This window comes from Mauremys reevesii, linkage group 10 (assembly GCF_016161935.1).
Source record: "Mauremys reevesii isolate NIE-2019 linkage group 10, ASM1616193v1, whole genome shotgun sequence".
Classification (NCBI taxonomy): Eukaryota; Metazoa; Chordata; order Testudines; family Geoemydidae; genus Mauremys; species Mauremys reevesii.
Window position 1 is genome coordinate 52,634,671 of NC_052632.1, and position 25,467 is coordinate 52,660,137.

The window sequence follows — 25,467 nt, forward strand, 5'->3', positions numbered from 1 at the left end:
CTGGCAAGGTGCTGCCTTCAGAGCTGGGCACCCGGCCAGCAGTTGCTGCTCTCCAGCCACCCAGCTCTGGAAGCAGTGCAGAAGTAAGGGTGAGAGTATCACAACCGCCGAAAATACACAAAGTAAAACTGTTTTCCCATGCTAATTTCCCCCCCTACTGTTACTCACATCTTCTTGTCAACGGTTGGAAATGGGCCATCCTGATTATCACTTCAAAAGTTTGGGTTTTTTTTCTTCTGCTGATAATAGCTCACCTTAATTAATTATCCTCATTACAGTTGGTATGGCAACACCCATTTTTTCATGTTCTCTGTGTATATATATTTTCCTACTGTATCTTCCACTGCATGCATCCGATAATGTGGGTTTTAGCCCACGAAAGCTTATGCTCAAATAAATTTGTTAGTTTCTAAGGTGCCACAAGTATTCCTCGTTCTTTTTGCTGATACAGACTAATATGGCTACCACTCCGAAAATAACCTTGTGGACCCCCCTACAACTACCTTTTGGGTCAGGACCCCCAATTTGAGAAACACTAGTCTCCCCTGTGCAGTCTATATAGTATAGGATAAAAGCACAGAAGAGACCAGATTTCATGGAGGGAGACCAGATTTCACAGTCCTTCATTTATTTGGCTGTGAAGTTGGTAAGGCACTAATGATAGAGCTCTGTAAAATCATGAATGGTGTGAAAAAAGTGCATAAGGAAGTGTTATTTACCCCTTCACATAATACAATAAGCAGGGATCACCCAATTAAATCAATAGGCAGCAGGTTTGAAACAAACAAAGGAAGTACTTTTTCACACAGTGCAGAGTCAACCTGTGGAACTCATTGCCAGGGGTTGTTGTGAAGGTCAAAAGTATAACAGAGTTCAAAAAAGAATTAAATAAGTTCATGGAGGAGAGATGCATCAATGGCTATTAGCCAAGAGGATCGGGGACATGACCCTTTGTTCTGGTTGTCTTAAGCTCTAACTGACAGAAGCTCAGAGTGGATGAAAGGGGATGGATCACTCAATAATTACCCTGGGCTGTTCATTCCCCATGAAGCATCTGGCATTGGTCGCTGTCAGACGACAGGATACAGGGCTAGATAGACCATTGGCCTGACCCAGTGTGTCCGTTCTTGTGTTCTTATGTTTTATTGTAACACATTGGCTGGAGAAGCAGCTGGGAAGGGGGGACAGGTCTAGGCAAACCATGTTGGGGGATGGATATCATTGCTCCCACATCTCCATATTCCACCCACATAAACATTTAATATTCATACTTTATGTAGGGAAGTGAATTTCACTTTCAGAGAGGTAAATTTAGGGTGGGATTTTCAAAAGTACTCAGCATTAGCCTAAACCTGCTTCCATTGAAATCATTGGGAGTTTACCATTAACTCCAGGGGAGCAAAGCTGAGCTAATGCTATATATAGCTTGAGTATTTTGTTTTATTTTGCCTTGTAAAATTTTTCTATTGTCAGACTCTTTGTTGGAAAGTATTTTTCTTTACTTTATATAAAGTAAGATTTTGTGGTTATTTTTTCCTTAGATAAAAAACGGTTAATCTAAACTGGAAAATCCAGTTTCCATTGGAGTTGAAAAAGCCTATTAGCTCCCTCCTGTGGGGCATTGGAATATTACAAATGTCTCCCTCATCCTTTTGCTACCCATAACTCGCTCGCTCTCTCTGTAGTTCTGTATGCATTCCCAGATGAACAAAAGCTTTATTAAGCTGAAGTAAAAAAAAGAAAACCTCAACACGTTAAAAGGATATTGTCGTTTTCTCAAAAGAACCACAAAAGTTTACTCCGGAAATTCAAAATTAAAGTTACACTGACAAACAAGCAAAACCTTCTTAGAAAGTATGGAAACACAGTGTTAGAGTCCCACAAAGAACTTTAGCTCTGCCTTTGTTCTCTGCCAGCCTCCCACTCTGCATGTCCATCACATCTGGTATTTAGGATGAAAACATGTTTATAAAGAAAGTTTTGAAAAGGACTATTCATCCTGTTTCAGTGGATCCTCAATCTATTTTATTTGCACCGTTCGCCAGTAGAGTCAAGGAATTCAAGAGTATGTGGCTTTGATACTCTACATATACTTCTGTGATACTTAAATGTGAACCTCTGCCCCAGTGATTTGGTTACCTAATTTTTGTTCAGGCTCTAAAATGTGAATAGTCCCAGGTATAGCAACTATGAGTCTATGCTTAGTCTCACAGTATGAAACTTTGTAAAAGTTAAACTTCTATATACTTTTGGGACATTTTCCCAAGCCATTGTCCCAAATATGGTGTCTCTTGGTGATAAGCTGTAAAAGTCTGTCTCTCTCCAGTAACTCAGCATGGTTTTAAAGAATGGAGGAGTAGTTTGATATAGCAATATAAAGACAGACTCACTTTGGTTTGAATGCTTTAGTAATGTACAATTAGTGTATCAGCAAGAATGAGGTAGTCCAGTTAGATCACATCAGTTTTCAGAATCACTGATCCTGTGAAGTTGTGTCTGGTGTGGAAAGGACTGTCTCCTCGTTTTCATTTGCTCTTTGGGCAGCGTGATACACATCCAAATTTTAGGTAGTTTGGATGACCGTAACTTCATTATGTTACTTTCTCATTTTCTTTTTAATTTTAAACTGAATATCAACTGTGATTGTCCAGACTAGCTAATATTTGTGGTTTTTTAAAGTTATGTTTCTTTAGGTTTGTTTCCTTAAATAATTGATAGTTTTGTGCAACTTTAGCTCCTGTGTTAACTACTACCCCCTCCCCCCCCCCCCCCCCGGAACTATCTTGGATTTTTTTTTCTCAATTAAATTCTTCACTAATAGGAGTCTCGTGCTACATAGGAATAAACTTCACTTTTCCCTAGACCAGTGGTTCTCAACCAGAGGTCCGGGGCCCCTTGGGGGACCACAAACAGGATTCCGGGGGGCTGCCAAGCAGGGCCAGGATTATACTCATTGGGGCCCAGGACCCCGACCCCCGCCATCTGGGGCTGAAGCCAAAGCCAGAGCAGTGTAGCATTGTGGGGGCCCCTGTGGCATGGGACCCCAGGCAAAAACCCGGCTTGCTACCCCCTCACGCCAGCGCTGGCTTTTATATGCAGAAAACCAGTTATTGTGGCACAGATGGTCCATGGAGTTTTTATAGCATCTTGCAAGGGAGCCTCAGAAAGAAAAAGGTTGAGAACCCCTGCCCTAGACTGCATTCCGCTTCCCCATATGGTTCACTCAGCACGTGAGAGGATTGGGTCTTTAGTTTGTAAGCAATTGAGGCAAGGACTGTTTCTTCCCAAAGAGTGTTTTGTGCAGTGCCAGCTACACTGGTGTTTGCTATCACAAGTACAAATGGACTGCTGGAGGAGCATGTGAGCTGCCAGCTGGCCTCCCAAAGTTCTCAGCATGACTTCTTTTTATGCACTGAGGTCTTGCTGATCCAGTCAGTCATGAGCCCACACTCTCCTCCCATTCCTTGTTATTAAGAAGTTACTGAGCCTGATATCTTAGGAGAACTTCTGTTGATTTCAGAGGGCAGCTTCTGTCAAGCTGTCTGGCATTGGGAGAGCTAGTTCAGAAGACTTTAAAATGCTAGAAAAGCATCTACCCAAACTGTCTTTAAGTCTGAAGCTAACTGATTAACAAAGTTGTTAACTGTTCATTCATATTCCCACTTTTCCAATGTTCTTAATGTTATTTTAAACAACTTTTTTGAGTTACAAAAGCATTTACTTCAAAAAACAGCCCAATTTTTTTTTAAACAGGGAAAAATGTGTTGTTTTCCCCACTCTCATATCTTCCAAGTGATAGAAGAGATTTTCTTCGAGCTTTTTTTAAAAAATGGTTCATCTTTCATCTTTTACTCAACACTGATTGTTTCAGGAAGTTATAAGCAGGTGATAGCATGGAATTATGCTCTGATTAGTTATGCAACATTAACTATAGCAATTGGAGTGAGCATATTATTATAGGTAAATCAGATACGTTAAGTGATGCATTGGGGGGAAAAAAATCTTGGTTTGTGCTTTCATTTGTTCCAGAATGGCATTCTTTCTGGAGGAGGTGATGATTTGTACTAAGCGCCTGCTGGAGGTGATTGCTGGCTGGCTGCCTCGACATTTCATCGGTGCAATCCTAGTTTCCCTCCCGGCTCTTGCAGTTTTTTCACATTTCACCTCTGACTTTGAAACCAACATACATGTAAGTTATAGGACAATGTATCCTGTCTAAGTTTCTCTTAGATTTAAAGGAGTAGATTGCCTCCCTCCTTGTCTTCTCGCCTTCCCCATTCCCTTCATCCATGTGATCTATATCTCTCAAGAGGATAGGGCTGATTCTGTAAGATGGAATTGCTAGTAGGATGAATCAGTTTTTTTACAAGCATTACCTTTAGGCAGAATTTAATGTAAATAAATTTGAACACATTTTAAGAATTTTTCACTATATTAAAGGATAATTTCTGAGTGGGAATTCCGCTTTATCCAATAAGATGCTGAATATCCCTAAGGACTTGCATGGCTCATTGCTGAAGTTCAGCAGCAGTAATGGTATTACCAGTGGATTGTGTCTGTCTGTCATATCAACAGCAGTGCTGTGTTTGCACACTGTCAAAATAGGTGGAGTATTTTCAGCAACACAAAAATGATTAGTCCTCTTCTAAATGGCCCTGTAGCTCTTTTTCTCTATGTAATTTGGTGAAGTTTCCAGCATATTAAAGCTATATTTTCTTTAATTTAAAGGTGAAATTTTTCTTCATTGAACCGATTGTAGAACTATGGGCCTGTAATGGGGTGTGACACCCACAACAGCACCAAAAGAGTTAAATGCAACTGAGAGGGTTGGTAGTCTCACTGTTTGCACCTGGGGAGGGGATGGATTTAAAAGAGGAGATAGAAGGTTAGTTGGAGAAGAGGAGAGATAGGAAAGAGAATATAATGAATTCTCTCTCTCTGGGAAGGGGCCTGTTACTTGGAGGGAAGAGGAGCAGTCAGTCTGCTCTGGAGATGGCCTAAGGGACAATCAGGAGATGCTGAGGGACAATGGCCTGCCTGAAACCCTGGGAAGGTGGAGAACTGTGCCAGTTCTAGACTGTGTTAGGGAGTGAGGCACAGCAGACTGTGTATAGATTGGAAGATCACACAGTTGGTGTTAGGAGTCATATGAGAGCAGACTAGTACCCCTGGAACTGAGTGGAACTATGGAAGTGATATTCCAGAGAATAGAGGATCAGATGGTACCAACCATTCTTCCTGAATTATGCAGAGGCAACTGGCTGTGTTCAGGGAGCAGCAACAGGCTAGCACCAGTCCTCAAGGTTGGGGGGCAGGAAAGGAGTATAGAAGAAACTGCAGGGACTGGTAAACTGAATCACATCCCAGTCAGTGTTGTGGGACTACAGGAAGATTGGTGAGACAGGCAGTGGAGGTGGTCTGCCCAGCAGTGGACAGTCTGGGGGGTGATGATCAACGTTAAGTTGAGACAAGGAAACCCTGAAATAAAGGGTGGTTCTACTTTCAGAGTTTCAGGATGGTGCAAGAAGGCAGGCCCTGTCAAGAATTGTAGGAAACTCTGGGTAACTTTGTGTGGATAGTCCTGGGGAATTGGCAGAATTAATAATCTGAACAGAGTTTTTCAGGAACTCAAAGTCTGCAATTCAGGCAGGGGAACTGAAGACACCTAAGATTATACTTTTGACTGCTGGAGAACAGCCTGTCCTATATAGGGTGACAGAACCCAAGCAACACAGGAGCTGAACCTGAAAGGTGCTGAGCCCCTTCAACCCTTTTTGACTTCTGTTTGTCTTACATAGGCTCATTCCCTATAGTACTTGAGCACCTCCTACATATTTTAAAAATACATTAACTTTAACAATGGAATTTGTGGGTGCTCAGCCTCTCTCAGTTTCAGGTCGTATGTGCTGAATGCTCCAAGTAGTAGCAAGTAAGAACGGGATTCATTACACAACTGTTCATGCATTACCCCTTTTTTTCCTGTTTCAGATCCCCCAGAGTTATTGGGTTGTTGATTCACTCACCAAGAGATGTTCCAGCTGGCCCTGTGCTTGGTGATGTTGCAACAATCATGGAGATCTGGGAAAAGGGAACCAGTCTGTAGAGGGTCAGGTAAGTGCCATATTTTACTATGACATGGTTTTGCAAAGTTTTTTTTATTCATAGCATCATATACCCTCCCTGGATGTAAAATAATAATAATTAAAAAAAAACTTTCCAAAGCCATGCTTACATAGTAAAACACAACACTTACTGACCCTCTATAGGCTGGCTTCATGCTGGGGCTTCACTTGAAGTCAGAACCAGTGCCCTGCCACTTTACTAGACCTGAAATGGGAGAAAAAATAAATTTAAACCAAGTTATGTGCAGAGGTTTTTTTAAAATTCAGCTTAGCTATTTCTTAGTTATTAAAACATGGAAAAACTGTGGTCATGGTTTAAAAAAATGTAAGTAAGTTATGTAAGTTTTACTAGTTTGCCTGTTGTGGATAAACTGTTTTTCTAATTGTAATGTGGCCTTGCTATTTTGTTCAGCTGTTGTTGTGCCCCAGAAAACATCATAAAGCATTCCAAATTTTCAATTTGTAAAGCAAAGCAATGGTGTCCCACTCCACTCACAATGGAAGAGATTATGGCCACCAGAAATCATAAAGAGCAGCATAGTTAATGCTAAGGAGAATAAGACCTGCCATACAATTTTGTGGAGTTCTCTATTTTAACATTGGATCTTCAATGATTTTCTTAACACAGCCCTACTTAGTATCTTAAGTAAGCTGGATTTTAGTATTTGACTATTGCAATATTGCATTCTGGGGAAATTAAGATATGTCTCAGAAAGCATGTGCTTTGCACTTCAATTTACCTATCTAGTAAAGACATGAAAAGAGAGGTTTTCTGAGATTCTTGGATTTGAGACCTGGAACAGAAAGGAAAGATGGAGAACTACCCCTTCAGCTTGGCACAAATACCAGTTTCACAGAGCATCAATTAACATTATGTTAAATTTCTGCCCACTTTTGTTCCTCAAAGGAATAATTATTCATGTTGAGTTCAGCACTTAGTGGAATAATAATATCCTGCAAAATATATTATCAGGGCCAGACAGTTTGACAGAGTTTCTGGGGCTCAACACATGTTATGTTTTCAACCCGGAAGTATAATTTGATATCCAGTTTAAAACACAGGTGTGATTTAATGAGAAGCCTTAGGAGCATAATTGAGTATATGATGGTATCTATGAATGCTCAAACTCAATGGCTTGAATAGGAGGAACTTAGTACTTTAAAAAGGTGAGCTGAAGATGGAATTATAAAAAAGTAAAGCTGTACCTCAGAACTCCAGCTAATTAAAATTGTGACACATTATCTGTGGTAGACGCTTGCTTATTGGAAGCAAGAACTTTTCTAGACTTGTAGTGCTGTTTGTTGAAATTCATACAAAGGTATCAGAGTTAATTGAAAAGACAATATACTTGGTTATTTAATGTATGGATCATTTTTATTTAAGTAGAAATTGTGTTCTCACCATTCAGATCATTGAATGCCTTTATTTAAATTGGTATCTATTTGTGTAGGGGCTCTAATAGAAAAGAAAAGGCTAACTTGTCATTCTTTCTGTTCATTGCAGTATACCATGTTTATGTGTTGTGCGATTCTCATCACAATTGTCCAGTACTGTAACTTCTGCCAGCTGAGCTCCTGGATGAGATCATCATTGGCCACTATTGTAGGAGTGGTGCTCCTTATCTTGCTCTACATCTCTTTATGTCCAGACAGGTGAGTATTGCATGTTATCACTGTAGGCAAGGTATCATGAGCTTCATTTTGCCTCAGGATTAACTAGTTCAGCCCCAAAACAGGAAATGTTCATTCCTGTGGAGAGTGGTACAGACAGATGGGTTGGGTCCTGTTCTCTGTTGGTCAGATAAAGAGGTACCAGTTTGAATGAAGCATATTTGCATATGGTTCTGCCCCTTCCTCTAGTCCCTGTAGGTGGGTTTTGCAGTTTGTTTCCTGCCTTGCTTCAAGAAGCCGCTCATGTCTCTGGCTGATCGGCCATCTTGGCTTATTTTTTCCTTGCCCTAGCCCAGTGTTTCCCAAACTTGGGATGCCGCTTGTGTAGGGAAAGCCCCTGGCAGGCCGGGCCGGTTTGTTTACCTGCCATGTCCGCAGGTTCGGATGATCGTGGCTCCCACTGGCTGTGGTTCGCTGCTCCAGGCCAATGGGAGCTGCTGGAAGTGGCGCGGGCTGATGGACGTACTGGCTGCCGCTTTCAGGAGCACCCATTGGCCTGGAGCAGTGAACCGCGGCCAGTGGGAGCTGTGATCGGCCGAACCTGCAGATGCGGCAGGTAAACAAACCGGCCCAGCCTGCCAAGGGATTTCCCTACACAAGCAGCGTCCCAAGTTTGGGAAACACTGCCCTAGCCATTACTCAGAATGGAGAAAGAGTAAGAGAAATGGAAGAAAACTGTCAAAAAAGTCAGACTCTGTCCTAACTACTATGGAAATCATGAGCCCTCCATCATGGGACTAGGTTGCATGTGTGCTCCACCACACTTATATAAGAATCGCTTGTGTTCACCGCCATCAGTTCCTAATGGGAGCTGGTCTGAATCCAGACGGTTTTGCCATGGTTCGGGCTGCCTCCATGGATTTCTCCATCATTGCCATCTTACAGATCCATCTGGGAGGAGATCTGCATGATTTCTAGGAAGATCAGTCTCAAATACTAGAATCCCTTTCCTTTAATCTGTTTGAAAGTACCCAACCCTTGCAAGTGATCCATTATCAGACAGCTCTTCACAGATTCCCTTCTCCCTCCTGTTTAGAACGCTCTAATCTCCGAAGAAACTTCCAAAACATGCGCAGGTTCTTTTTGTCCTCTTGAATTCTGTCCCCTCTTGAATTCTGTTCAAGGATTTATTTTTGGATTTCGGTGATGAGCGATCCCTGTATCTGACTCTGCAGCTTGTCCTTGAGGAGTGGTGGAAATTCCTATCTTTAGCAGGACCCTTCATGACTTCTTCCCTCTATTTCTCCCTCATCACAGAATCCCAGGATCTTGTATAACCACTTGAAGAATGGGATTATATTGTCTCCCATACAATTCAAGCTTTTAATTATTTCCCATGTTTCACAGTCAGCTCCTAATGAGGAGATTGTTTCTTGCAAGGCAGTTAGTTAGGAGAGTGTCCTTCCCATCAGCCATCCACACTGTTAAAACTGTACATTCTCAGCAGCTTACAAAGCTTCTTACTAGGGCTGTTAATTAATCGCAGTTAACTCACACAATTAACTCAAAAAATTAATAATGATTAATCACACTGTTAAGCAATAGAATACCAATTGAAATGTATTAAATATTTTTGGATTTTTTTCTACATTTTCAAATCCATCGATTTCAATTACAACACAAAATACAAAGTGTATAGTGCTCACTTTATATTATTTTTATTACAAATATTTGCATGTAAAAATGATAAACAAAAATAGTATTTTTCAATTCACCTCATACAAGTACTGGAGTGCAATCTCTTTATCATGAAACTGCAACTTACAAATGTAGGGTTTTTTGGTACATAACTGCACTCAAAAACAAAACAGTGTAAAACTTTAGAGCCTACAAGTCCACTCAGTCCTACTTCTTGTTCAGCCAATCGCTAAGAGAAACAAGTTTGTTTACACTTACAGGAGATACTGCTGCCCACTTCTTAATTACAGTGTCACCTGAAAGTGAGAACAGGCGTTTGCATGGAACTGCTGTAGCTGGCGTTGCAAGATATTTACGTGCCAGATACGCTGAAGATTCATATGCCTCTTCATGCTTCGGCGATCGTTCCAGAGGACATGCTTCCATGCTGATGATGATTGTTTAAAAAAAAAAAAAAAGTTAATTAAATTTGTGACTGAACTCCTTGGGGCAGAATTGTATGTCTCCTGCTCTGTTTTACCCACATTCTGCCATATATTTCATGTTATAGCTGTCTCGGATGATGACCCAGCACATGTTCATTTTAAGAACACTTTCACTGCAAATTTGATAAAATGCAAAGAAGATACCAATGTGAAATTTTTAAGACAGCTACAGCACTCCACCCAAGGTTTAAGAATCTGAAGTGCCTTCCAAAATCTGAGAGAGACAAGGTGTGGAGCATGCTTTCAGAAATCTTAAAAGAGCAAGACTTTGATGCGAAAACTACAGAACCCGAACCACCAAAAAAGAAAATCAACCTTCTGCTGGTGGCATTTGACTCAGATGATGAAAATGAACATGTGTTGGTCCGCACTGCTTTGGATCGTTACTAAGCAGAACCCGTCATCAGCATGAACACATGTCCTCTGGAATGGTGGTTGAAGCCTCAAGGGACATACGAATCTTTAGCGCATCTCGCATGTAAATATCTCGTGACACCGGCTACAACAGTGCCACGAGAACGCCTGATCTCACTTTCAGGTGACATTGTAAACAAGAAGCAGGCAGCATTATCTCCCATAAATGTAAACAAAGTTGTTTGTCTGTTGATTGGCTGAACAAGAAGTAGGACTAAGTCGACTTGTAGGCTCTAAAGTTTTACATTGTTTTATTTTTGAATGCAGGCTTTTTTTGTACATAATTCTACATTTGTAAGTTCAACTGTCACGATAAAGAGATTGCACTACAATACTTGTATTAGGTGAATTGAAAAATACTATTTCTTTTGTTTTTTACAGTGCAAATATTTGTAATAAAAATAAATATAAAGTGAGCACTGTCCACTTTGTATTCTGTATTGTAATTAAAAACAAAACAATACAGAATTTGAAAATGTAGAAAACATCCAAAAATATTTAAATAAATAGTATTCTATTATTAACAGCGCAATAAATGGCAATTAATTTTTTTAATCACTTGAGAGCCCTACTTCTTACCATGAACTTTGGCTCTCTTGTCCTAATGTGTAACTCTGTAGTGGCCTCTCACTCGAGACCATTCTACCTCCCACTGGAGGCCAATATTTTACCTCCTTTTCAGAGACTTCTTGGACCACACAGTGCAGGAAGCTGATGGCCAGGCAACATGCTCATCAAAGCAAATCCCCTCAAGAAGCATCTAAGGCATTCTCCACCTCTCTGCTGAGGTTCTTAAATCTGGGTCTAGTAAACAAAAGAAAATCTCCTTAACAGACCCTCCTTTGCTCAGAAGGGGACACCAATGCTATGGGAGGAAAAGTCTGCCCCCTTTGGAAAGAACTTAGAACTGGAGTCAACCATCAAGACTGCATTAAGCAGTCATCTTCTCTTTCTCTCATTCTGCATGTCATTGAGTGGAATGTGGATAATGTGCTAAAATGTGGTTCCTTGCGTATAGTTTTATTACAGGACTTTTCAACAGTTTCTGCTGAACGCCCTCCAGGTAGCATGGGAGAATCTGGAAACACTTCTTCAAGTCCCAGTAGGTAGTGGATGGATCAGTCAAACACTCCTTCAAGATCTGCCCTCGGTATCATCACAACTGATGCCATTTTCTTGGATTTCAGCAGCTTATCACTTTTTGTCACTCCAGGTGTGGTGGTTGAACTTCATTTCCTTTCACATCCTCTCCTGGAACGTGGTTTTTAAGAAGCCATTACCTCAGTTCATTGTGTGGGGTTGTTAGTGTCCCTTTCCTGTAATTTGCCCTAACTTTTTTTTTTATGAGGGAAAAATAGTTCTTTGCTCCTGTCCCAGCTTCTTGCCTGAGTTGTAGCTTTCCTCATTAACAAGATCTCTCGTCCAAGTTTCTGACTTCACCACAAAGCGCAGATGAATTTCTTATACTCTGGTGCAGCCTAGAAAGAAATCCCGTTACCTAGTCATCCTGTTCCAAGGTCCCAATAAAGGACAAAAATCCTCTAGTTTTACAGTCTCTGGATGGATCGAGCTCTGCAGTGCACCTGTTCAGTGACAGATTTCGTGTGCTCTCCTTAGATTAGAATGATCAATTGTTTCCCATTCCTGAGCAGAAACAGGGCATATATCCATAGATGAACTGTGCCATGGTGTTACCTGGGATTGGTACACAGTCCTCAAGTACTGTCCCTTTGACCCCCTCCTCATTACCCAGGTGTCTAGTTTCCGACAGCCTTAATGGAAACAATCCAGTTATTAATTTCTGGTTCATTCTCCTCTCACCTTCGACCTCATCTCACTCTTGTTCTTTCTTTAGTCTAACTATTGGTTTCTTCCCTCCCAGCAGCTGGGGGTGCTGCAACCCATCTGTCTCTGCCAGTGGCACTCTCTCAATGAGAAGATCAAGTTTCTTACCTGTTAACTTTTTTCTGTAGTACAGTGGCAGTCTTATAGACACCCTAGCTTAAGGCTCACCTGGGCTTTGACTTCGGCTGAGAAGTTAGTGTTAGGGACACAGGGTAGGATAATCTAATTTGCTCATAACTCTAGATGTCATCGCATTGGAGAGTGTGCCTGCAAAAGGCAAAAGAAGTTTCTTAGCCAGGGGTGGAAAATGTTTCATTCTGATTGGCATTTCCTGGCTGATTACTGTGTCAGGTCACACCCCATTTGTCTATACCCGTGGCATTTTGCCACAAGAAAAAAATTTAAAGGTAAGAAACTGGATTTTATGTCTAATTCATTATCTGTAGACTTCTAGAGAAAATTCCAGTTGCAAATAGCTGGTCAGATTGTACCCAAGCACCGCAGAGTTATAACTTCTCCTGCTCCCCCTACATCTCAGCTGAGTGCATGGATTGCACAAGGCTCATGTTACTAGCCATTCCAAAAGGCTGGAGCGACATCCTCACCCACATATCAGCCAACACAGTCAACTTACACTTCACCCGCTTCAGGGAGTGGGGGGAGGGTGTCCATGACAGATTCCCTTGGTGTGTTAGGGTGTGTCCAGGAAACACCATGTCTCTGGAGTTTCTGTTGGGTGGGTCGTCTCCAAGCTCCCTCCAGCACAGGTCTATGCCTACAAGGCACAATCAAGCCCAATTATAGTATATTTTGTCCTGTGTTTTGTAAAGCAGTGACCATTAATGGGCAAAGTACAGTAACTGCAGAACATTTTGTCACTTTATTTTATAAAGAGAAATTCATATCCAAAATAATACACACCCCTATACAATCCTAGATCTAGCAAAACAATGACTAGAAGCAACAGTGAAAAACAGAACATGAAGACTAAATCACAGCCCCCAAGAGTTTTCATTTGAAAACCTTAGTAATAGCTAGTTTTCTTGCAATATCTGCCATTTTAATCATGCTTTATCGCCACAGTACTGGCAATTCTTCATACACTAGAGACAGACCCATTCTTGCACATTTTTTTTTAACAGTAACTTGCTGGTGGTAGTTGTTCTTGGCACATGTAACTGAGCACTGTGTGCCTGGCTGTTCTTTATATTAATTGACTTTCAGTGTTCTTAACGCACTCCTCCATGTATCTCCAGCTAAGTGTGGGGGTTGGAACTGATCTGAAAATGGCTTTTTCCAGCCATTGCCTTGACTACATTACCTCCAATTACTCTTAGCTGGAGAAACTTGGATCATCGTCTCTATGCTTCTGCCACTCCCAAGCAAAAGTTATTGCTGAGGGCTTGTCTACATCACGCAGCTTTTAGCGATAAGGCTGTGTCGACGCAGGCTTGTCGCTAAAAGTCAGCATGTGTAAATGCTCTTTGTTGGTACTTTGTCAGCACTTTTGCTGACAAAGTACCCGCGAGCGACATTAGCTTTGTCGGCAGGAGAGTGCTTCTGCCAACAAAGCCACGTTCACACTGCCACTTGCGTTGGCAAACTTTTGTCTTTTGCGGGGGGACTTTTTTAAGTACCCATGAAAGACAAAAGTTTTGTCGACAACTTCGCAGTGTAGACATAGCCTTAAGTCACATTCAAGAAAAGTTTGTCTGGAATTCAGGTGCAAAACAGATTACTGATCATCGTCCCTTACGAACAAAAATGTTCAGCTGAACTAATCTGAAGTATTGTCAGGTTGCTTTGCGTAATGGTCTTGTTTTCTTTCTAATGTTTTAATACCTTTATATTTCAGCTCCATTGAAACTTCCCACCTAGATTTAGGACAGAACTTTAGGTAAGCTTTACATACAGTGCCCATCTCTACAATGTTATGGAAAACCTCTTGTTTCATTCCTTTTCTTCAACATTATCTTTTACAAAGAGTTGTGTAGACTAGATAAAGTATAACTTTAAAATGTTTGTGTGAAAATGTGTTTTCAGTCAAATGTATGTAAAAATACAAACTTTGGGCAGGGCCGCCCAGAGTATTCAGGGGGCCTGGGGCAAAGCAATTTCAGGGGCCCCTTCCATAAAAAAAAAGTTGCAATACTATAGAACACTATATTCTCATGGGGGCCCCTGTGGGGCCCAAGGCAAATTGCTCCACTTGCCCGCCCCCCACTGCCCTCCTCCCGGTAGCCCTGGGAAAAATAAACATTTAAAAACCTTCCACATCTCGGCACAAACCCAGTTTTGAGAGAACTTCTTTTCAAATCACCTTTACAAGGTATCACTGGTTCTCAGCATCAGCTAGTGCTAAAAGGCACTAAAGCTCATTAAAAGGGTTGGACAAATATTTTCCGTCAAAACTTTTTTTGGATTGAAAACTAGGGTTTTTTAAAAAGCAGAAAAAAATCACGGACAATGTCTGCTTTCCTTCAAAATTTGTGGTTTTTTTAATTGAAAAGCTGAAATTTAGTCTGCTGAACATGGTTTGGGGTTTCAGAAGTGTGTGGCCAAATATTTGCTTCTTGCTGTGTTTGTTTAAAGAAACAATAAAAAAATTCTGCTTAAAAAAAATCCAAAACTTTTGAACCACCTCAGCTTGTGACCAAATGCCTGAGCCCATCCAGTCAGAGATTTTTCCAGGTTTCTGATACTTCGCTGGCTTCCTTGACTCATATCTGTTTCCATAACTTTGGGTTCATTTAGCTTAGAACATAAGAATGGCCATACTGGGTCAGACCAAAGGTCCATCCAGCCCAGTATCCTGTCTACCAACAGTGGCCAATGCCAAGTGCCCCAGAGGGAGTGAACCTAACAGGTAATAATCTAGTGATCTCTCTCCTGCCATCCATCTCCACCCTCTAACAGACGGAGGATAGGGACTCCATTCCCTCCAAGGGGGGAGGGATAGCTCAGTGGTTTGAGCATTGGCCTGCTAAACCCAGGGTTGTGAGTTCAATCCTTGAGGAGGCCACTTAGGGATCTGGGGCAAAAAAATCCTGCTGCTGAAGGCAGGGGGGGGGGGACTTGATGACCTTGCAAGGTCCCTTCCAGTTCTAGGAGATTGGTATATCTCCAATTATTACATTACATTACCCATCCTGGCTAATAGCCATTAATGAACTTAACCTCCATGAATGTATGTTTCCTAGAGACTGGCTCCATGGAGTCCCTCACAAACTGGAGACGGTTACTGTGGGCTTGTCTTTAGCATAGCTTATGTACATACTCCACGAACTGAGCATTTGAGCTTGTTCCAGAATCTGGGATGAGCCTATGTTGTGAAAACTGAAATGCTCAAAACAGCACATGCATGTGAATGGACACAGGGTGCTAAAATTAAATTAACCCAGGGGTTCTCAAACTGGGGGTCAGGACCCCTCAGGGGGTCACAAGGTTATTACTGGGGGTCACAAGCTGTCAGCCTCCACCTCAAACCCTGCTTCGCCTCCAGCATTTATAATAGTGTTAAATATATTTAAAAAGTGTTTTTAATTTATAAGGGGGGGTCATAGTCAGAGGTTTGCTATGTGAAAGGGATCACTAGTACAAAAGTTTGAGAACCACTGAATTAACCCCTCTGGAACCTAGGGGAATGCAGGGGAGGCGGGTCTCCCTTGGTAGGGTTGGGAAGGAGGTAAGTGGTGTAGGATATTGCTCTTCTCATATGATCCCTCCCCCATGGAAAAGCTAACAGCTTGGCTCTTTGTGTTAAATAGCTGTCTGCAAGCCTCAAACTGCTGAATGAGCTTTAGGGTTGGGAAGGCTATGCCTCCTCAAACAGCCTGACCCTGCCCACTATCCAACCTCCATCCACTTCCTGCCCCCCAACTGTCCCCCTCAGAATCCCCGACCCATCCGGCTCCTTGTCCCCTCACCGCCGCCGCGAGACCCCCTCCCTAACCACCACACCAGAACCACACCACACCAGAACCCAACCCCCACCAACCCCCCCTTTTCCCTGTCCCCTGACTGCCCCAACCCCTATACCCCCCCCCCCCGCTGAGTCCTGACAGACCCCCGGAATGCCGTGATCCAACCCCGTTCCCCGTCCCCTGACCTCCCCCCCGGCTCCCTGCCATGCTGCTTACCCCTGCCTCCCCCCTCTCCCAGAGCCTCAGCGTGCCGTGTCTAGGAGCGGCCCTGGACAAGGCTGCAGCGGCATGACTCCAGCGGGGCCTCAGCTCCCGCTGGTCGGCCCGGAGCTCTCAGCCCCGCCCCCTTACCACACAGCTCTGAGCAGGGAGGAGCTCAGGCCCCGCCCGAGCCACACTGCTGTAGCTCTGTCCAGGGCTGCTCCTGAGTCACCACCGCCTCTCCCCTCTCTCAGAGCCTCAGCGCGCCAAGTCTAGGAGCTGCTCTGGCCCCTGGACAGCGCTGCAGCGGCATGGCTCCGGCAGGACCGGAGCTCGCAGCCCCGCCCCTTTACCATGCGGCTCTGAGCAGGGAGGAGCTCAGGCCCCGCTGGAGCCACGCTGCTTTAGCTCTGTCCAGGGCTGCTCCTGGATGCGGCGCGCTGAGGCGCCAGGGGATGGGGAAAGGTGGGGGCGGGGCCAGAGCATTCTCGTGGGGGCCCCTGCGGGGCCTGGGGCAAATTGCCCCACTTGCCCCTCCCAAGCATCCCTGACTTTGGGTGCACAGCAGCATACAGCGATTCAACAAGTTGTGTCGGTGCTATGTGAGTACCCAGGAAAGCAAACTAACTATACAAATGCATAGAAGGAAATCAACAAAGTTGATGCTAATATGTGAAATGCTCCCTTATTTATATGGTTTTCTAGGAAATGGAGAGTTATTGTGGCAGATAAATTATAGTATTTGTTTTTCTAGTGGTAACCTCTTCTTTTTTTTTTTTTTAAAGTACTATGCACAGATTATGGGCCAGATTCTCTCCCTCTGTCCTGTCTGCTTTGTGCCACTCAGAAGTACATAGGGGCCAGAATTTATGGGGAGTCCTTAGCTGGCTCCTACCCCAACTGTCCCCAACTCCAGTTTAGAGGGTTTGTTGGAGGCAGTGTAGAGCACAGCTGCAGTCTGCCAATTCATAAGTGGCAAGTGGTCCCGTGGGCACCAAAGCCAGCTGCTGTAATTTTGAGTAGCTCCAAACTCAACACATTTGACAGCATAGCCCCCTGTTTTTAAACAAAGCCTGTGTTATTAATGACCCCTTAAAAAGTGAAAATTTCAGAGATTCAGTTTACTTGTCACTATTTCACTGTGGTCAACTCCCATGATTTTATCGCAAGTTGCTGAATAAAACAACTCCTTTCACTGAAGTTAGTAATTGTGGAAACATTTCTTCTGGGCTTGGGTTTTCTAAAAGTATGACACTCTCTTTGATTTAACTAGTGACTATGTAAACATATTGTCAAATAGTAGCTCCAGGCAGAAGTGTGTTCTGAAGATCACTGCTCTTCCTTGGAGTATATATTATAAGAAAATTACATTGTTCAGTTCTTCTCTACATGAATGCAGTCATAATTTCAAATAATGTAGGCATTTTTCTGAGGTCTGAGGATGGTAGTTGTGCTTTCCAATTCTAATATAGGATTAATTTATTATGTCCTATATTGCGGGGATTTTTGAGCATTCTGAATTTGCGTGTGTGTGTGTGTGTGAGAGAGAGAGTCATTAAATGTACCTTTATTTTTAAACTGGAATTATAATTTGGAAAAGTTATAAAACGAGCTATTACAATAGACTATACACAAATTTAAAACAGAAAATATAAAGGCATTGTGACCAATGAAAAATAATGTCATAATATTTTCCTCAGCTTGGGTCTTCCTTATTAGTTCATGGAATTAGCACTTCTGTAGCTCAAAACTGCCAGTTGCTTCCAGATAACTATCCATGAGCACTAGAAAACCTAGCTGGCTGTTAAGCATTAAAAAATATTTCTGATTTGTGTAATCAAGGGCAAGCATGACTTCATTTTAGTGACTAATCTTATACCCTAAAAATAACAAAGGTAATAGCCAGAGAAAATATCCTAGTATGAAAGTATTTTACTTTTGAAATTATAACATTTCACTTATATTTGATAGATAAAGATAGGAAAAGAGAATAATGCTGATATTTTCAAAGGACCCTAATGAAATTAGGCACCCAAACCCCAGTGGAATTCTACAGAAGATGGACACTTAACTCACTTAGTTTCCTTAATAAGTCCCAACCTAAAGATGTAAATATTGACTGGTACAGTGACCAAAATACATGTCACATCAAACACTTGTATGCTATACAATCTCATCAAAGTTCTTACCATGAGGAGTATGTAGTTATATTTTTTCCAAATGATCATTACTTTATTGAAAAATATAAGTGTGTGTTGTCACTTATGAATGTGTGTGTGTATATCTATATATGTGTGTGTATGTCTGTCTTAGACACCTTATGCATGCTTGTGAACATATTTGCTCTCTCTCTATAAGGCGTGTGACAGTTTTAGCAGGTGATGCTTGGTTGGCTGTCATCTTAAATTTAAATATGGAAAACTACATAAATGCAATAGGAAGTTTGCAAAAGTGAAAACTGAAGACACACACAATTGAATAGTGGCATAGAAAATCGGCATAGTTTTTAGGTGTGATCTGTTGTAAAGATACAGAATTGCGAATTAATTCTATTACCATCTCTGCCACAGATTTGCTGTGCAATCTTACATTTTCAGCTTTTTTATTTATTTTTTGTTTTGTTTTCTGTTTGAGTTCTAGCATTTTGTATTAATTAGGGCTTCCCCTCGCTCCAGGTGATTGGAGACTGATGAATCAATAAGAAGCTGAGATCCTACCCTAGGAGAAGTTATTGTTGTCTCCACCCTCACTTGACTGTCAGCACAAAGACTTTTTCTGTTTTCTGCTAGTGGGTTTGTAACAAGTGTACCTGGAGGGAGACCTTTCCCCTTTTGCTTTGCTTGACCGAGAATTAAGATCTTTATTAAAGTGGTATCAAAACAGCTACCGTCTGTGAAGTCTCAGCACATAAGCTTTTCTAAGATTTGGTCAACACATAGCTTTTTTTGCACCTGTGCAGCTAAATCAGTACATCAGATTTGCCTCTTTGCTTTCCAATAGAAGGCACACCATTGCGTCTTGTGTCCCATGTAATCAAAACAAGATGCTGTTAAACAAATGTGTCCTCCCACTAAGAGTCAATGCACTGATTACTCTCCCTGCCTCAAAGCAGATAGAGTGTATTCTTTTCTACACTGTTCACAGTTCCCAAATGGAATGATGGATAGGCCTTTTGAGATAAAGACTCAAATCTGCCTTGTGGTTTAGAAAAAACTCACACCCCTACTTTTCTTCTCCCACCTTTACCCTCCAAAAATTTTTCTAAATGGAGTTCCTATGTTCTGTAGTTGCATCAGGGTATAAAATAGAGTGTTCACACCATCTCGGTACATCACCTCAGGATGCTTAACATCTTATACGTGTAGCAGCATCCCATTTACATATCTCAGATTCTACATGATTCATCAAAAATTCCAATGCACAGCTCTGTTGGTCTCCTCTCTTTTTCTCATTGTTCAGCCCTTGTATTCTCTCCAAAGACCTAGTTGTTATGCATCTGCTTTATATATAGGAAAATACCATTTGAAACCCAGATTACTATCTCCTTGGGAAAGTGTCTTTCCACGAACCTCTACTATAAGGAGAAAGCCATTATGTTGCATGGTTTTTGTGATCAATCCAAAGGAAATCTTCCTGACTCCATCTAAAGAATTTTCACAGGTGCTGTATTCAACACATGGAGTGAATGAAAATTCCAACTAACTTCTCAGGCTTTTGTGCCTGAAAGTATTTAAACTATTTGGTTTAAAGGAACAGAGTCAGCTTGAGTTTTTTAAATTGACCAATTTTTAAAATGTCATTTTCTATTACCACGCCCTTTAAACAGTAAACAGCTTAAACAGCCCTGAATTTTTTTGTATAAGCTCCTTTTAAAAAATTTGTAAGACTTTGGTTTTGGTGGGGATTTTCTGCTTCTCGGTTGTTGTTTATATAGGTCATTGAATTTCGCTCTTGCTAATTATGCAATCATATTGTATTGTCAAATACACAATCTAAACAAACTAAAAAAAAAAATATTGTTCCATTAACTTCTTTCAGCTATAGTTATGCTAGATCAAAGGTGTTAGTTGTAACCATAGTAGGTGCACATTTTCAGAGATTTGATTTTCAAGATGAGGGCATCACTTCAGTAATTTCCTCCTTCAGGTTAGTTCTGTGGGTTTTTTGCATACCTGATTCTCACTGTAGTCGCAATGGGATGAAAAGATCTGTGGTCTGGGAAAGGTCTTGTATCCTCTCATTTGAGACACGCAGCTCCCTGCCTTGTGGATGAATTCAGTCATCTTAAGAGAATTCTCTTGTCAGATCACGAGTGAATTGTTGTCATTACAAAAGCGAGGCGAGTATACAGGGACACCCATAGTGGAAACAAGCTCAACCAAGTAGTTGAGGAAATGGTTGGTAACTGGCAGATGCCCACATGTCAGCAAGTTAGAAAAGAGAGCAGTAAAGTTCTGTCTTAAAAGTCAGATCGTGTGCTCTATCAGTCTTGGTAGAGATTGCCATCACCTCTTTTCAGGAGGGTAAGTGTTTTCAGGGAGCCACTTGGTGTATGATGCCTCTGCTCAAGAAACCATCTCTGGAGTTGGATAAACTTACCAACTACCCACTTGTATTGAATCTCTGGCACTGGATAAGCTTACTGAAAAACTTGTGATGAAGTGACTTTGTTGGTAATCCCCAGTCAGTCTGAGTTTGGGCCTGGTTTCAGAAAACGCACTGGCATTGTGTGGCTCAGTGGTCTTCTCAAAGTGATTTGGGCTACACCCTGACACCACCCAGAAAATTAGAGTTGTACAGAATGCAGCCACTTGCTTGTTCGGGGATGTTTCACAGAGGAAGCTTGTTATCTGCAGAGGCCACCAGTGAATTTGTGAATATTGCTCTTAATCTGTACACACCCTAAAAGGTTGATATTGTGGCTAGTTGAGAAAATTGCCTGTCTCCCCATAATAAGCTTCAGCGGTTGTAATCCACAGAGATGCTCAAGCGAGGACCCCATCCTCCCCAGTTTCATAGTAAAGTGGCAGATTGTTCTCCATAAAGTTCCTCAGCTCTGCAGTTCTCTTCCTCCCTGTGTCCTACAGAGCCTAAATGTATTGATCTTCAAGACACCTCGCAGACTCATCTGTTTTCTCGGGTCTTTGGAAAAGGGGCAGGTTGAGGGATATAGATGGCCTGAAGCAGCAGTTTGAGTTCTATTATTGGTAGTTAATTTTTTTTTCCAGGCTTGATTTCTGAATCAGGGATGCAAGAAGTCACTATAAATAAAATATATATATATTTAATAATTTTAATAAGCAATATTATAAATATATATGGAAAGATAGTATACTCCTCAAAGAGAACTTTAAAATTGTCAAGCATGGGCAGTATTTAGGCCAACAACTCAACTGGGTCCATTTAATTTAGTTCTAGTTAAATTTGGCATGAGAGAGTTCTACAGCATCAGCATATTTAATAGCAAATAAAATTGGAATTTTATAACTACAGTTTGGTTTTAGTGGCGCATTTTTAACAATTCAGATTTCGAGATTAAGAAGTCATAAATCTGTATTTTAAAATGACCATCTTTATTTTTCTTTTCCCCTGCACTGCCCCAGCTCTAGGAAGAATCCATGCAACAGTTCAGTGCTAAATGATATAAAGAAACCAGCAGACCGGATTGGCCAGGAAGTGATACTGGTTTTCTTTCTCCTACTCCTTTTGGTTTGGTTTCTGAATCGGGAATTTGAAGTCAGTTACCGTCTTCACTACAATGGAGATGTAGAGGCTGATCTTCACCGCACCAAAATTCAGAGCATGAGGGATCAAGCTGACTGGTTGCTGAGGAATATTATTCCATATCACGTGGCGGAGCAGTTGAAGGTTTCCCAGAGCTACTCCAAAAACCATGATAGTGGCGGAGTGATCTTTGCTAGCATTGTGAACTTCAGTGAGTTCTATGAAGAGAATTACGAGGGGGGCAAAGAATGCTATCGAGTCCTAAATGAATTGATTGGGGACTTTGATGAGTTGCTGAGCAAACCACATTACAGCAGCATTGAGAAAATCAAAACAATTGGGGCAACTTACATGGCTGCCTCTGGACTGAACACTGCACAGTGTCAGGACAATAACCATCCACATGGACATTTACAAACCCTTTTTGAATTTGCCAAAGAAATGATGCGAGTGGTGGATGACTTCAACAACAATATGTTGTGGTTTAATTTTAAACTTCGTGTTGGCTTTAACCATGGCCCTCTCACTGCTGGGGTCATAGGCACCACCAAGTTGTTGTATGACATTTGGGGTGATACCGTGAACATTGCTAGCAGGATGGACACTACCGGCGTGGAGTGCCGGATACAGGTGAGTGAGGAGAGCTACCGTATCCTAAATAAGATGGGATATGACTTTGATTATAGGGGGACAGTCAACGTGAAGGGGAAAGGTCAGATGAAAACCTACCTTTACCCAAAATGCATGGACAATGGGGTTGTGCCGCATCACCAGTTATCTATATCTCCAGACATCCGGGTTCAAGTGGATGGCAGCATTGGGCGGTCTCCTACCGATGAGATTGCCAATCTGGTGCCTTCTGTACAGAATTCTGACAAGACATCCCAGGGCTCAGATAACAACTTAGAACCCAAGGATATGCTTCCATCTTACAAGAAGCTCCAAAAAGATTCAGTGAAAGCAGAAGACAGGTGCAAGTTTGGCAAAGCTGTAAAAAATGATTGTGAGGAAGCAGAAACTGAGGAGGTCAATGAACTAACAAAGTTAAATATCTCTAAGAGTGTATGATGCAGTGACAGAGAGCTGCATGATGTGCTCTGTCCATAGAAACACAAAGACATTTGCAATTGGCTGCTTTCTTTTTTGAAGAAAGATGTTCTCAACACCTGGGTTATTTGTTTTCATATTAGCACCTGATGCTGTGTGGATCACAGTTATTCAGGGCTCATTTTCATCTATCTCTCCCCTCCATGCCCCTTAGCCCTCTTCCAAAACTCCCCAGCTCCCTGTGTAACCCTCTTTCAGCTGAGTGGAGCATATTAAGTGCCTTCAGATATACTCCATTGGACTCCCTGTCTAGGTACAAAGGCCCCAAATAAAATCATAGCTTTGGGTATCTATTAATTTTAAAAGAAAAGCTGTGGTCATCCTATCATTTTTATTGTTTTTTCTCACAAAACACTTTTTTTGGCTAATGCAACTCCTTGGGTTGTGTGTGTGTGTGTGTGTGTGTGTGTGTGTGTGTGTGTGTGTGTGTGTGTGTGTAAAATATTTTGCTGTTATCAGACCTTCTGTATGTAAACACACAGACAGATGTGTGTGTATCTACCGTATGAGACTGATATAAAAAGTGCCAGTAATGTACCACAAGAGAATTTTGCTTTTGTGCTGGGCAGGAGGAGGAGCTGAGTTCTACAGTGGCTCAGCATTTAGATGGAGCAGGCAGCACAGGTGTTGTAGTTTCACCCTCCTTTAACAGTGTTTTGATCAGACATGTGCCATTGTATGCTTTGGATGCACTGCTTTCCTTACATCCAATGGGTTATTGATATGTGGGGATGGATTAAGGGATCAGATTTCACCAGCTCTCAAGATAGGGTTCCAAAAACAAACAAGCATCCATTAAAGTTTTTACAATCCAGGTCTCAGGTGTTTAAAAAGCAGTTTTCATTTTACCCCCACCCCAAGGGATTTGTGAGGTTTTGAGTGAAGTTGATGCCTCTAAAACTGTTCTGATTTAAGAGGGGGGCGGTTAAATAAATGTTTTGGGGTTACATTTATTTATTTATTTATTATTATTTTAAAATTTGTGTTTGTGGAAGGTATTAGGATTTGTAGGGGTGGTAATTGGTGTCACTAAAATTAATCAGATGCCCATTAATGCTTCATCCTCTTCAAACTGCCAACCACTGTGAGGACGTTACCTAGGCAATACTTGTGTCAAAATTGGTGATATCGCCAAAGCCACCAAATGCAGATTGAGTCTGAAAATCCCAGCTTCCGTTCTGTACTGAATTAATGGTGCTGAACAATGTTCTTCAGGCTTTCATAGAATCATAGAATATCAGGGTTGGAAGGGACCTCAGGAGGTCATCTAGTCCAAACCCCTGCTCAAAGCAGGACCAATCCCCAGACAGATTTTTGCCCCAGATCCCTAAATGGCCCCCTCAAGGATTGAATTCATAACCGTGGGTTTAGCAGGCCAATGCTCAAACCACTGAGCTATCCATCCTTCCCCTAATGCTTTTCCCCTATGCTGCGCTTTCCCATGTGCCATTTAAAGTAGGAATAGGAAGGTCCTTTGCCATGAGCTGTGAAGCACAATATTTCAGGCCTGAACCTACAATTGACTATGTGGGCAGACCCCTGTGCCTACAGAAAGGCTCACTGACGTCAGTGGGACTGTGCACAGGTGCCAGGGTCTGTTTGCATAGAGGCAGTTGCAGGATCAGGGCCTCAGACAACACTAGTCCCAGGGATTTCCCTACACCCCACTTCCTCCCCCCCCCCATTGCCCCATCCCTCCCACAGTGGTAGTGTTGCCAGTTTAGTCGTTTTCCAACCCCCGCTGTAAATTCAAATACCTCCTCTAATTTTAATTCCTGGGGAAGACTGACTAGTTCTCCCTTTGCATACTTCCGTAATTTTAACCCCTTTTCACTTAGTTTTTGACTGAGTGGATGACCCACTTTGGATAATATTAAATATTGCAAGGTTCCAATTTAAACAAATATTTCTTGTACCAACAAAATGACTATAATATTTCTGCCCAAAATAAATTCATCTGCCAAGGGAAATAGGGTGATTGTGGGGAAATGTAATGCTGTTTTGTCTGCACCGCCATATTTTTTTAGTTATTTCTTTCCATCTTTAGTCCAAAAAAAAGACTTAAAACTGAAAGCAGAAAATAGTCACACTTACTGCTTTAAGAATGGCCATACTGGGTCAGACCAAAGGTCCATCTAGCACAGTATCCCGTCTTCCGACAGTGGCCAATGCTTGCTTTTTTCTTTTCTTGTATGTTTAAAATTTCTTAATGCTGATCATTCCAAGATCACCCACAGGAAAAAAAATTTAGTTGTTAAATGCTTTCAAGCCCAGGAGTTCCGCTCCTGTTATCCCTCACCCATGTGAGTAATTCTAGGGTTTAGAACATTGAGGAAG

The 25,467-nt window shown here is 41.8% G+C and overlaps 1 protein-coding gene across 2 annotated transcripts in view; it reads left to right on the top strand.

Moving 5' to 3' along the window:
• The window catches only part of ADCY9 (adenylate cyclase 9), a 179,813-nt gene extending 156,307 nt beyond the window's left edge, over positions 1-23,506 (top strand). For both annotated transcript variants that reach the window (XM_039491147.1, XM_039491148.1), the window contains exons 7-10: positions 4,030-4,189; positions 7,627-7,775; positions 14,031-14,072; positions 21,903-23,506. In XM_039491147.1, the coding sequence (XP_039347081.1) occupies positions 4,030-4,189; positions 7,627-7,775; positions 14,031-14,072; positions 21,903-23,091 (1,540 nt within the window). In that variant the 3' untranslated portion in view covers positions 23,092-23,506. The remainder of the gene's footprint in view (positions 1-4,029; positions 4,190-7,626; positions 7,776-14,030; positions 14,073-21,902) is intronic.
• The last annotated feature ends 1,961 nt before the right edge of the window (positions 23,507-25,467 follow it).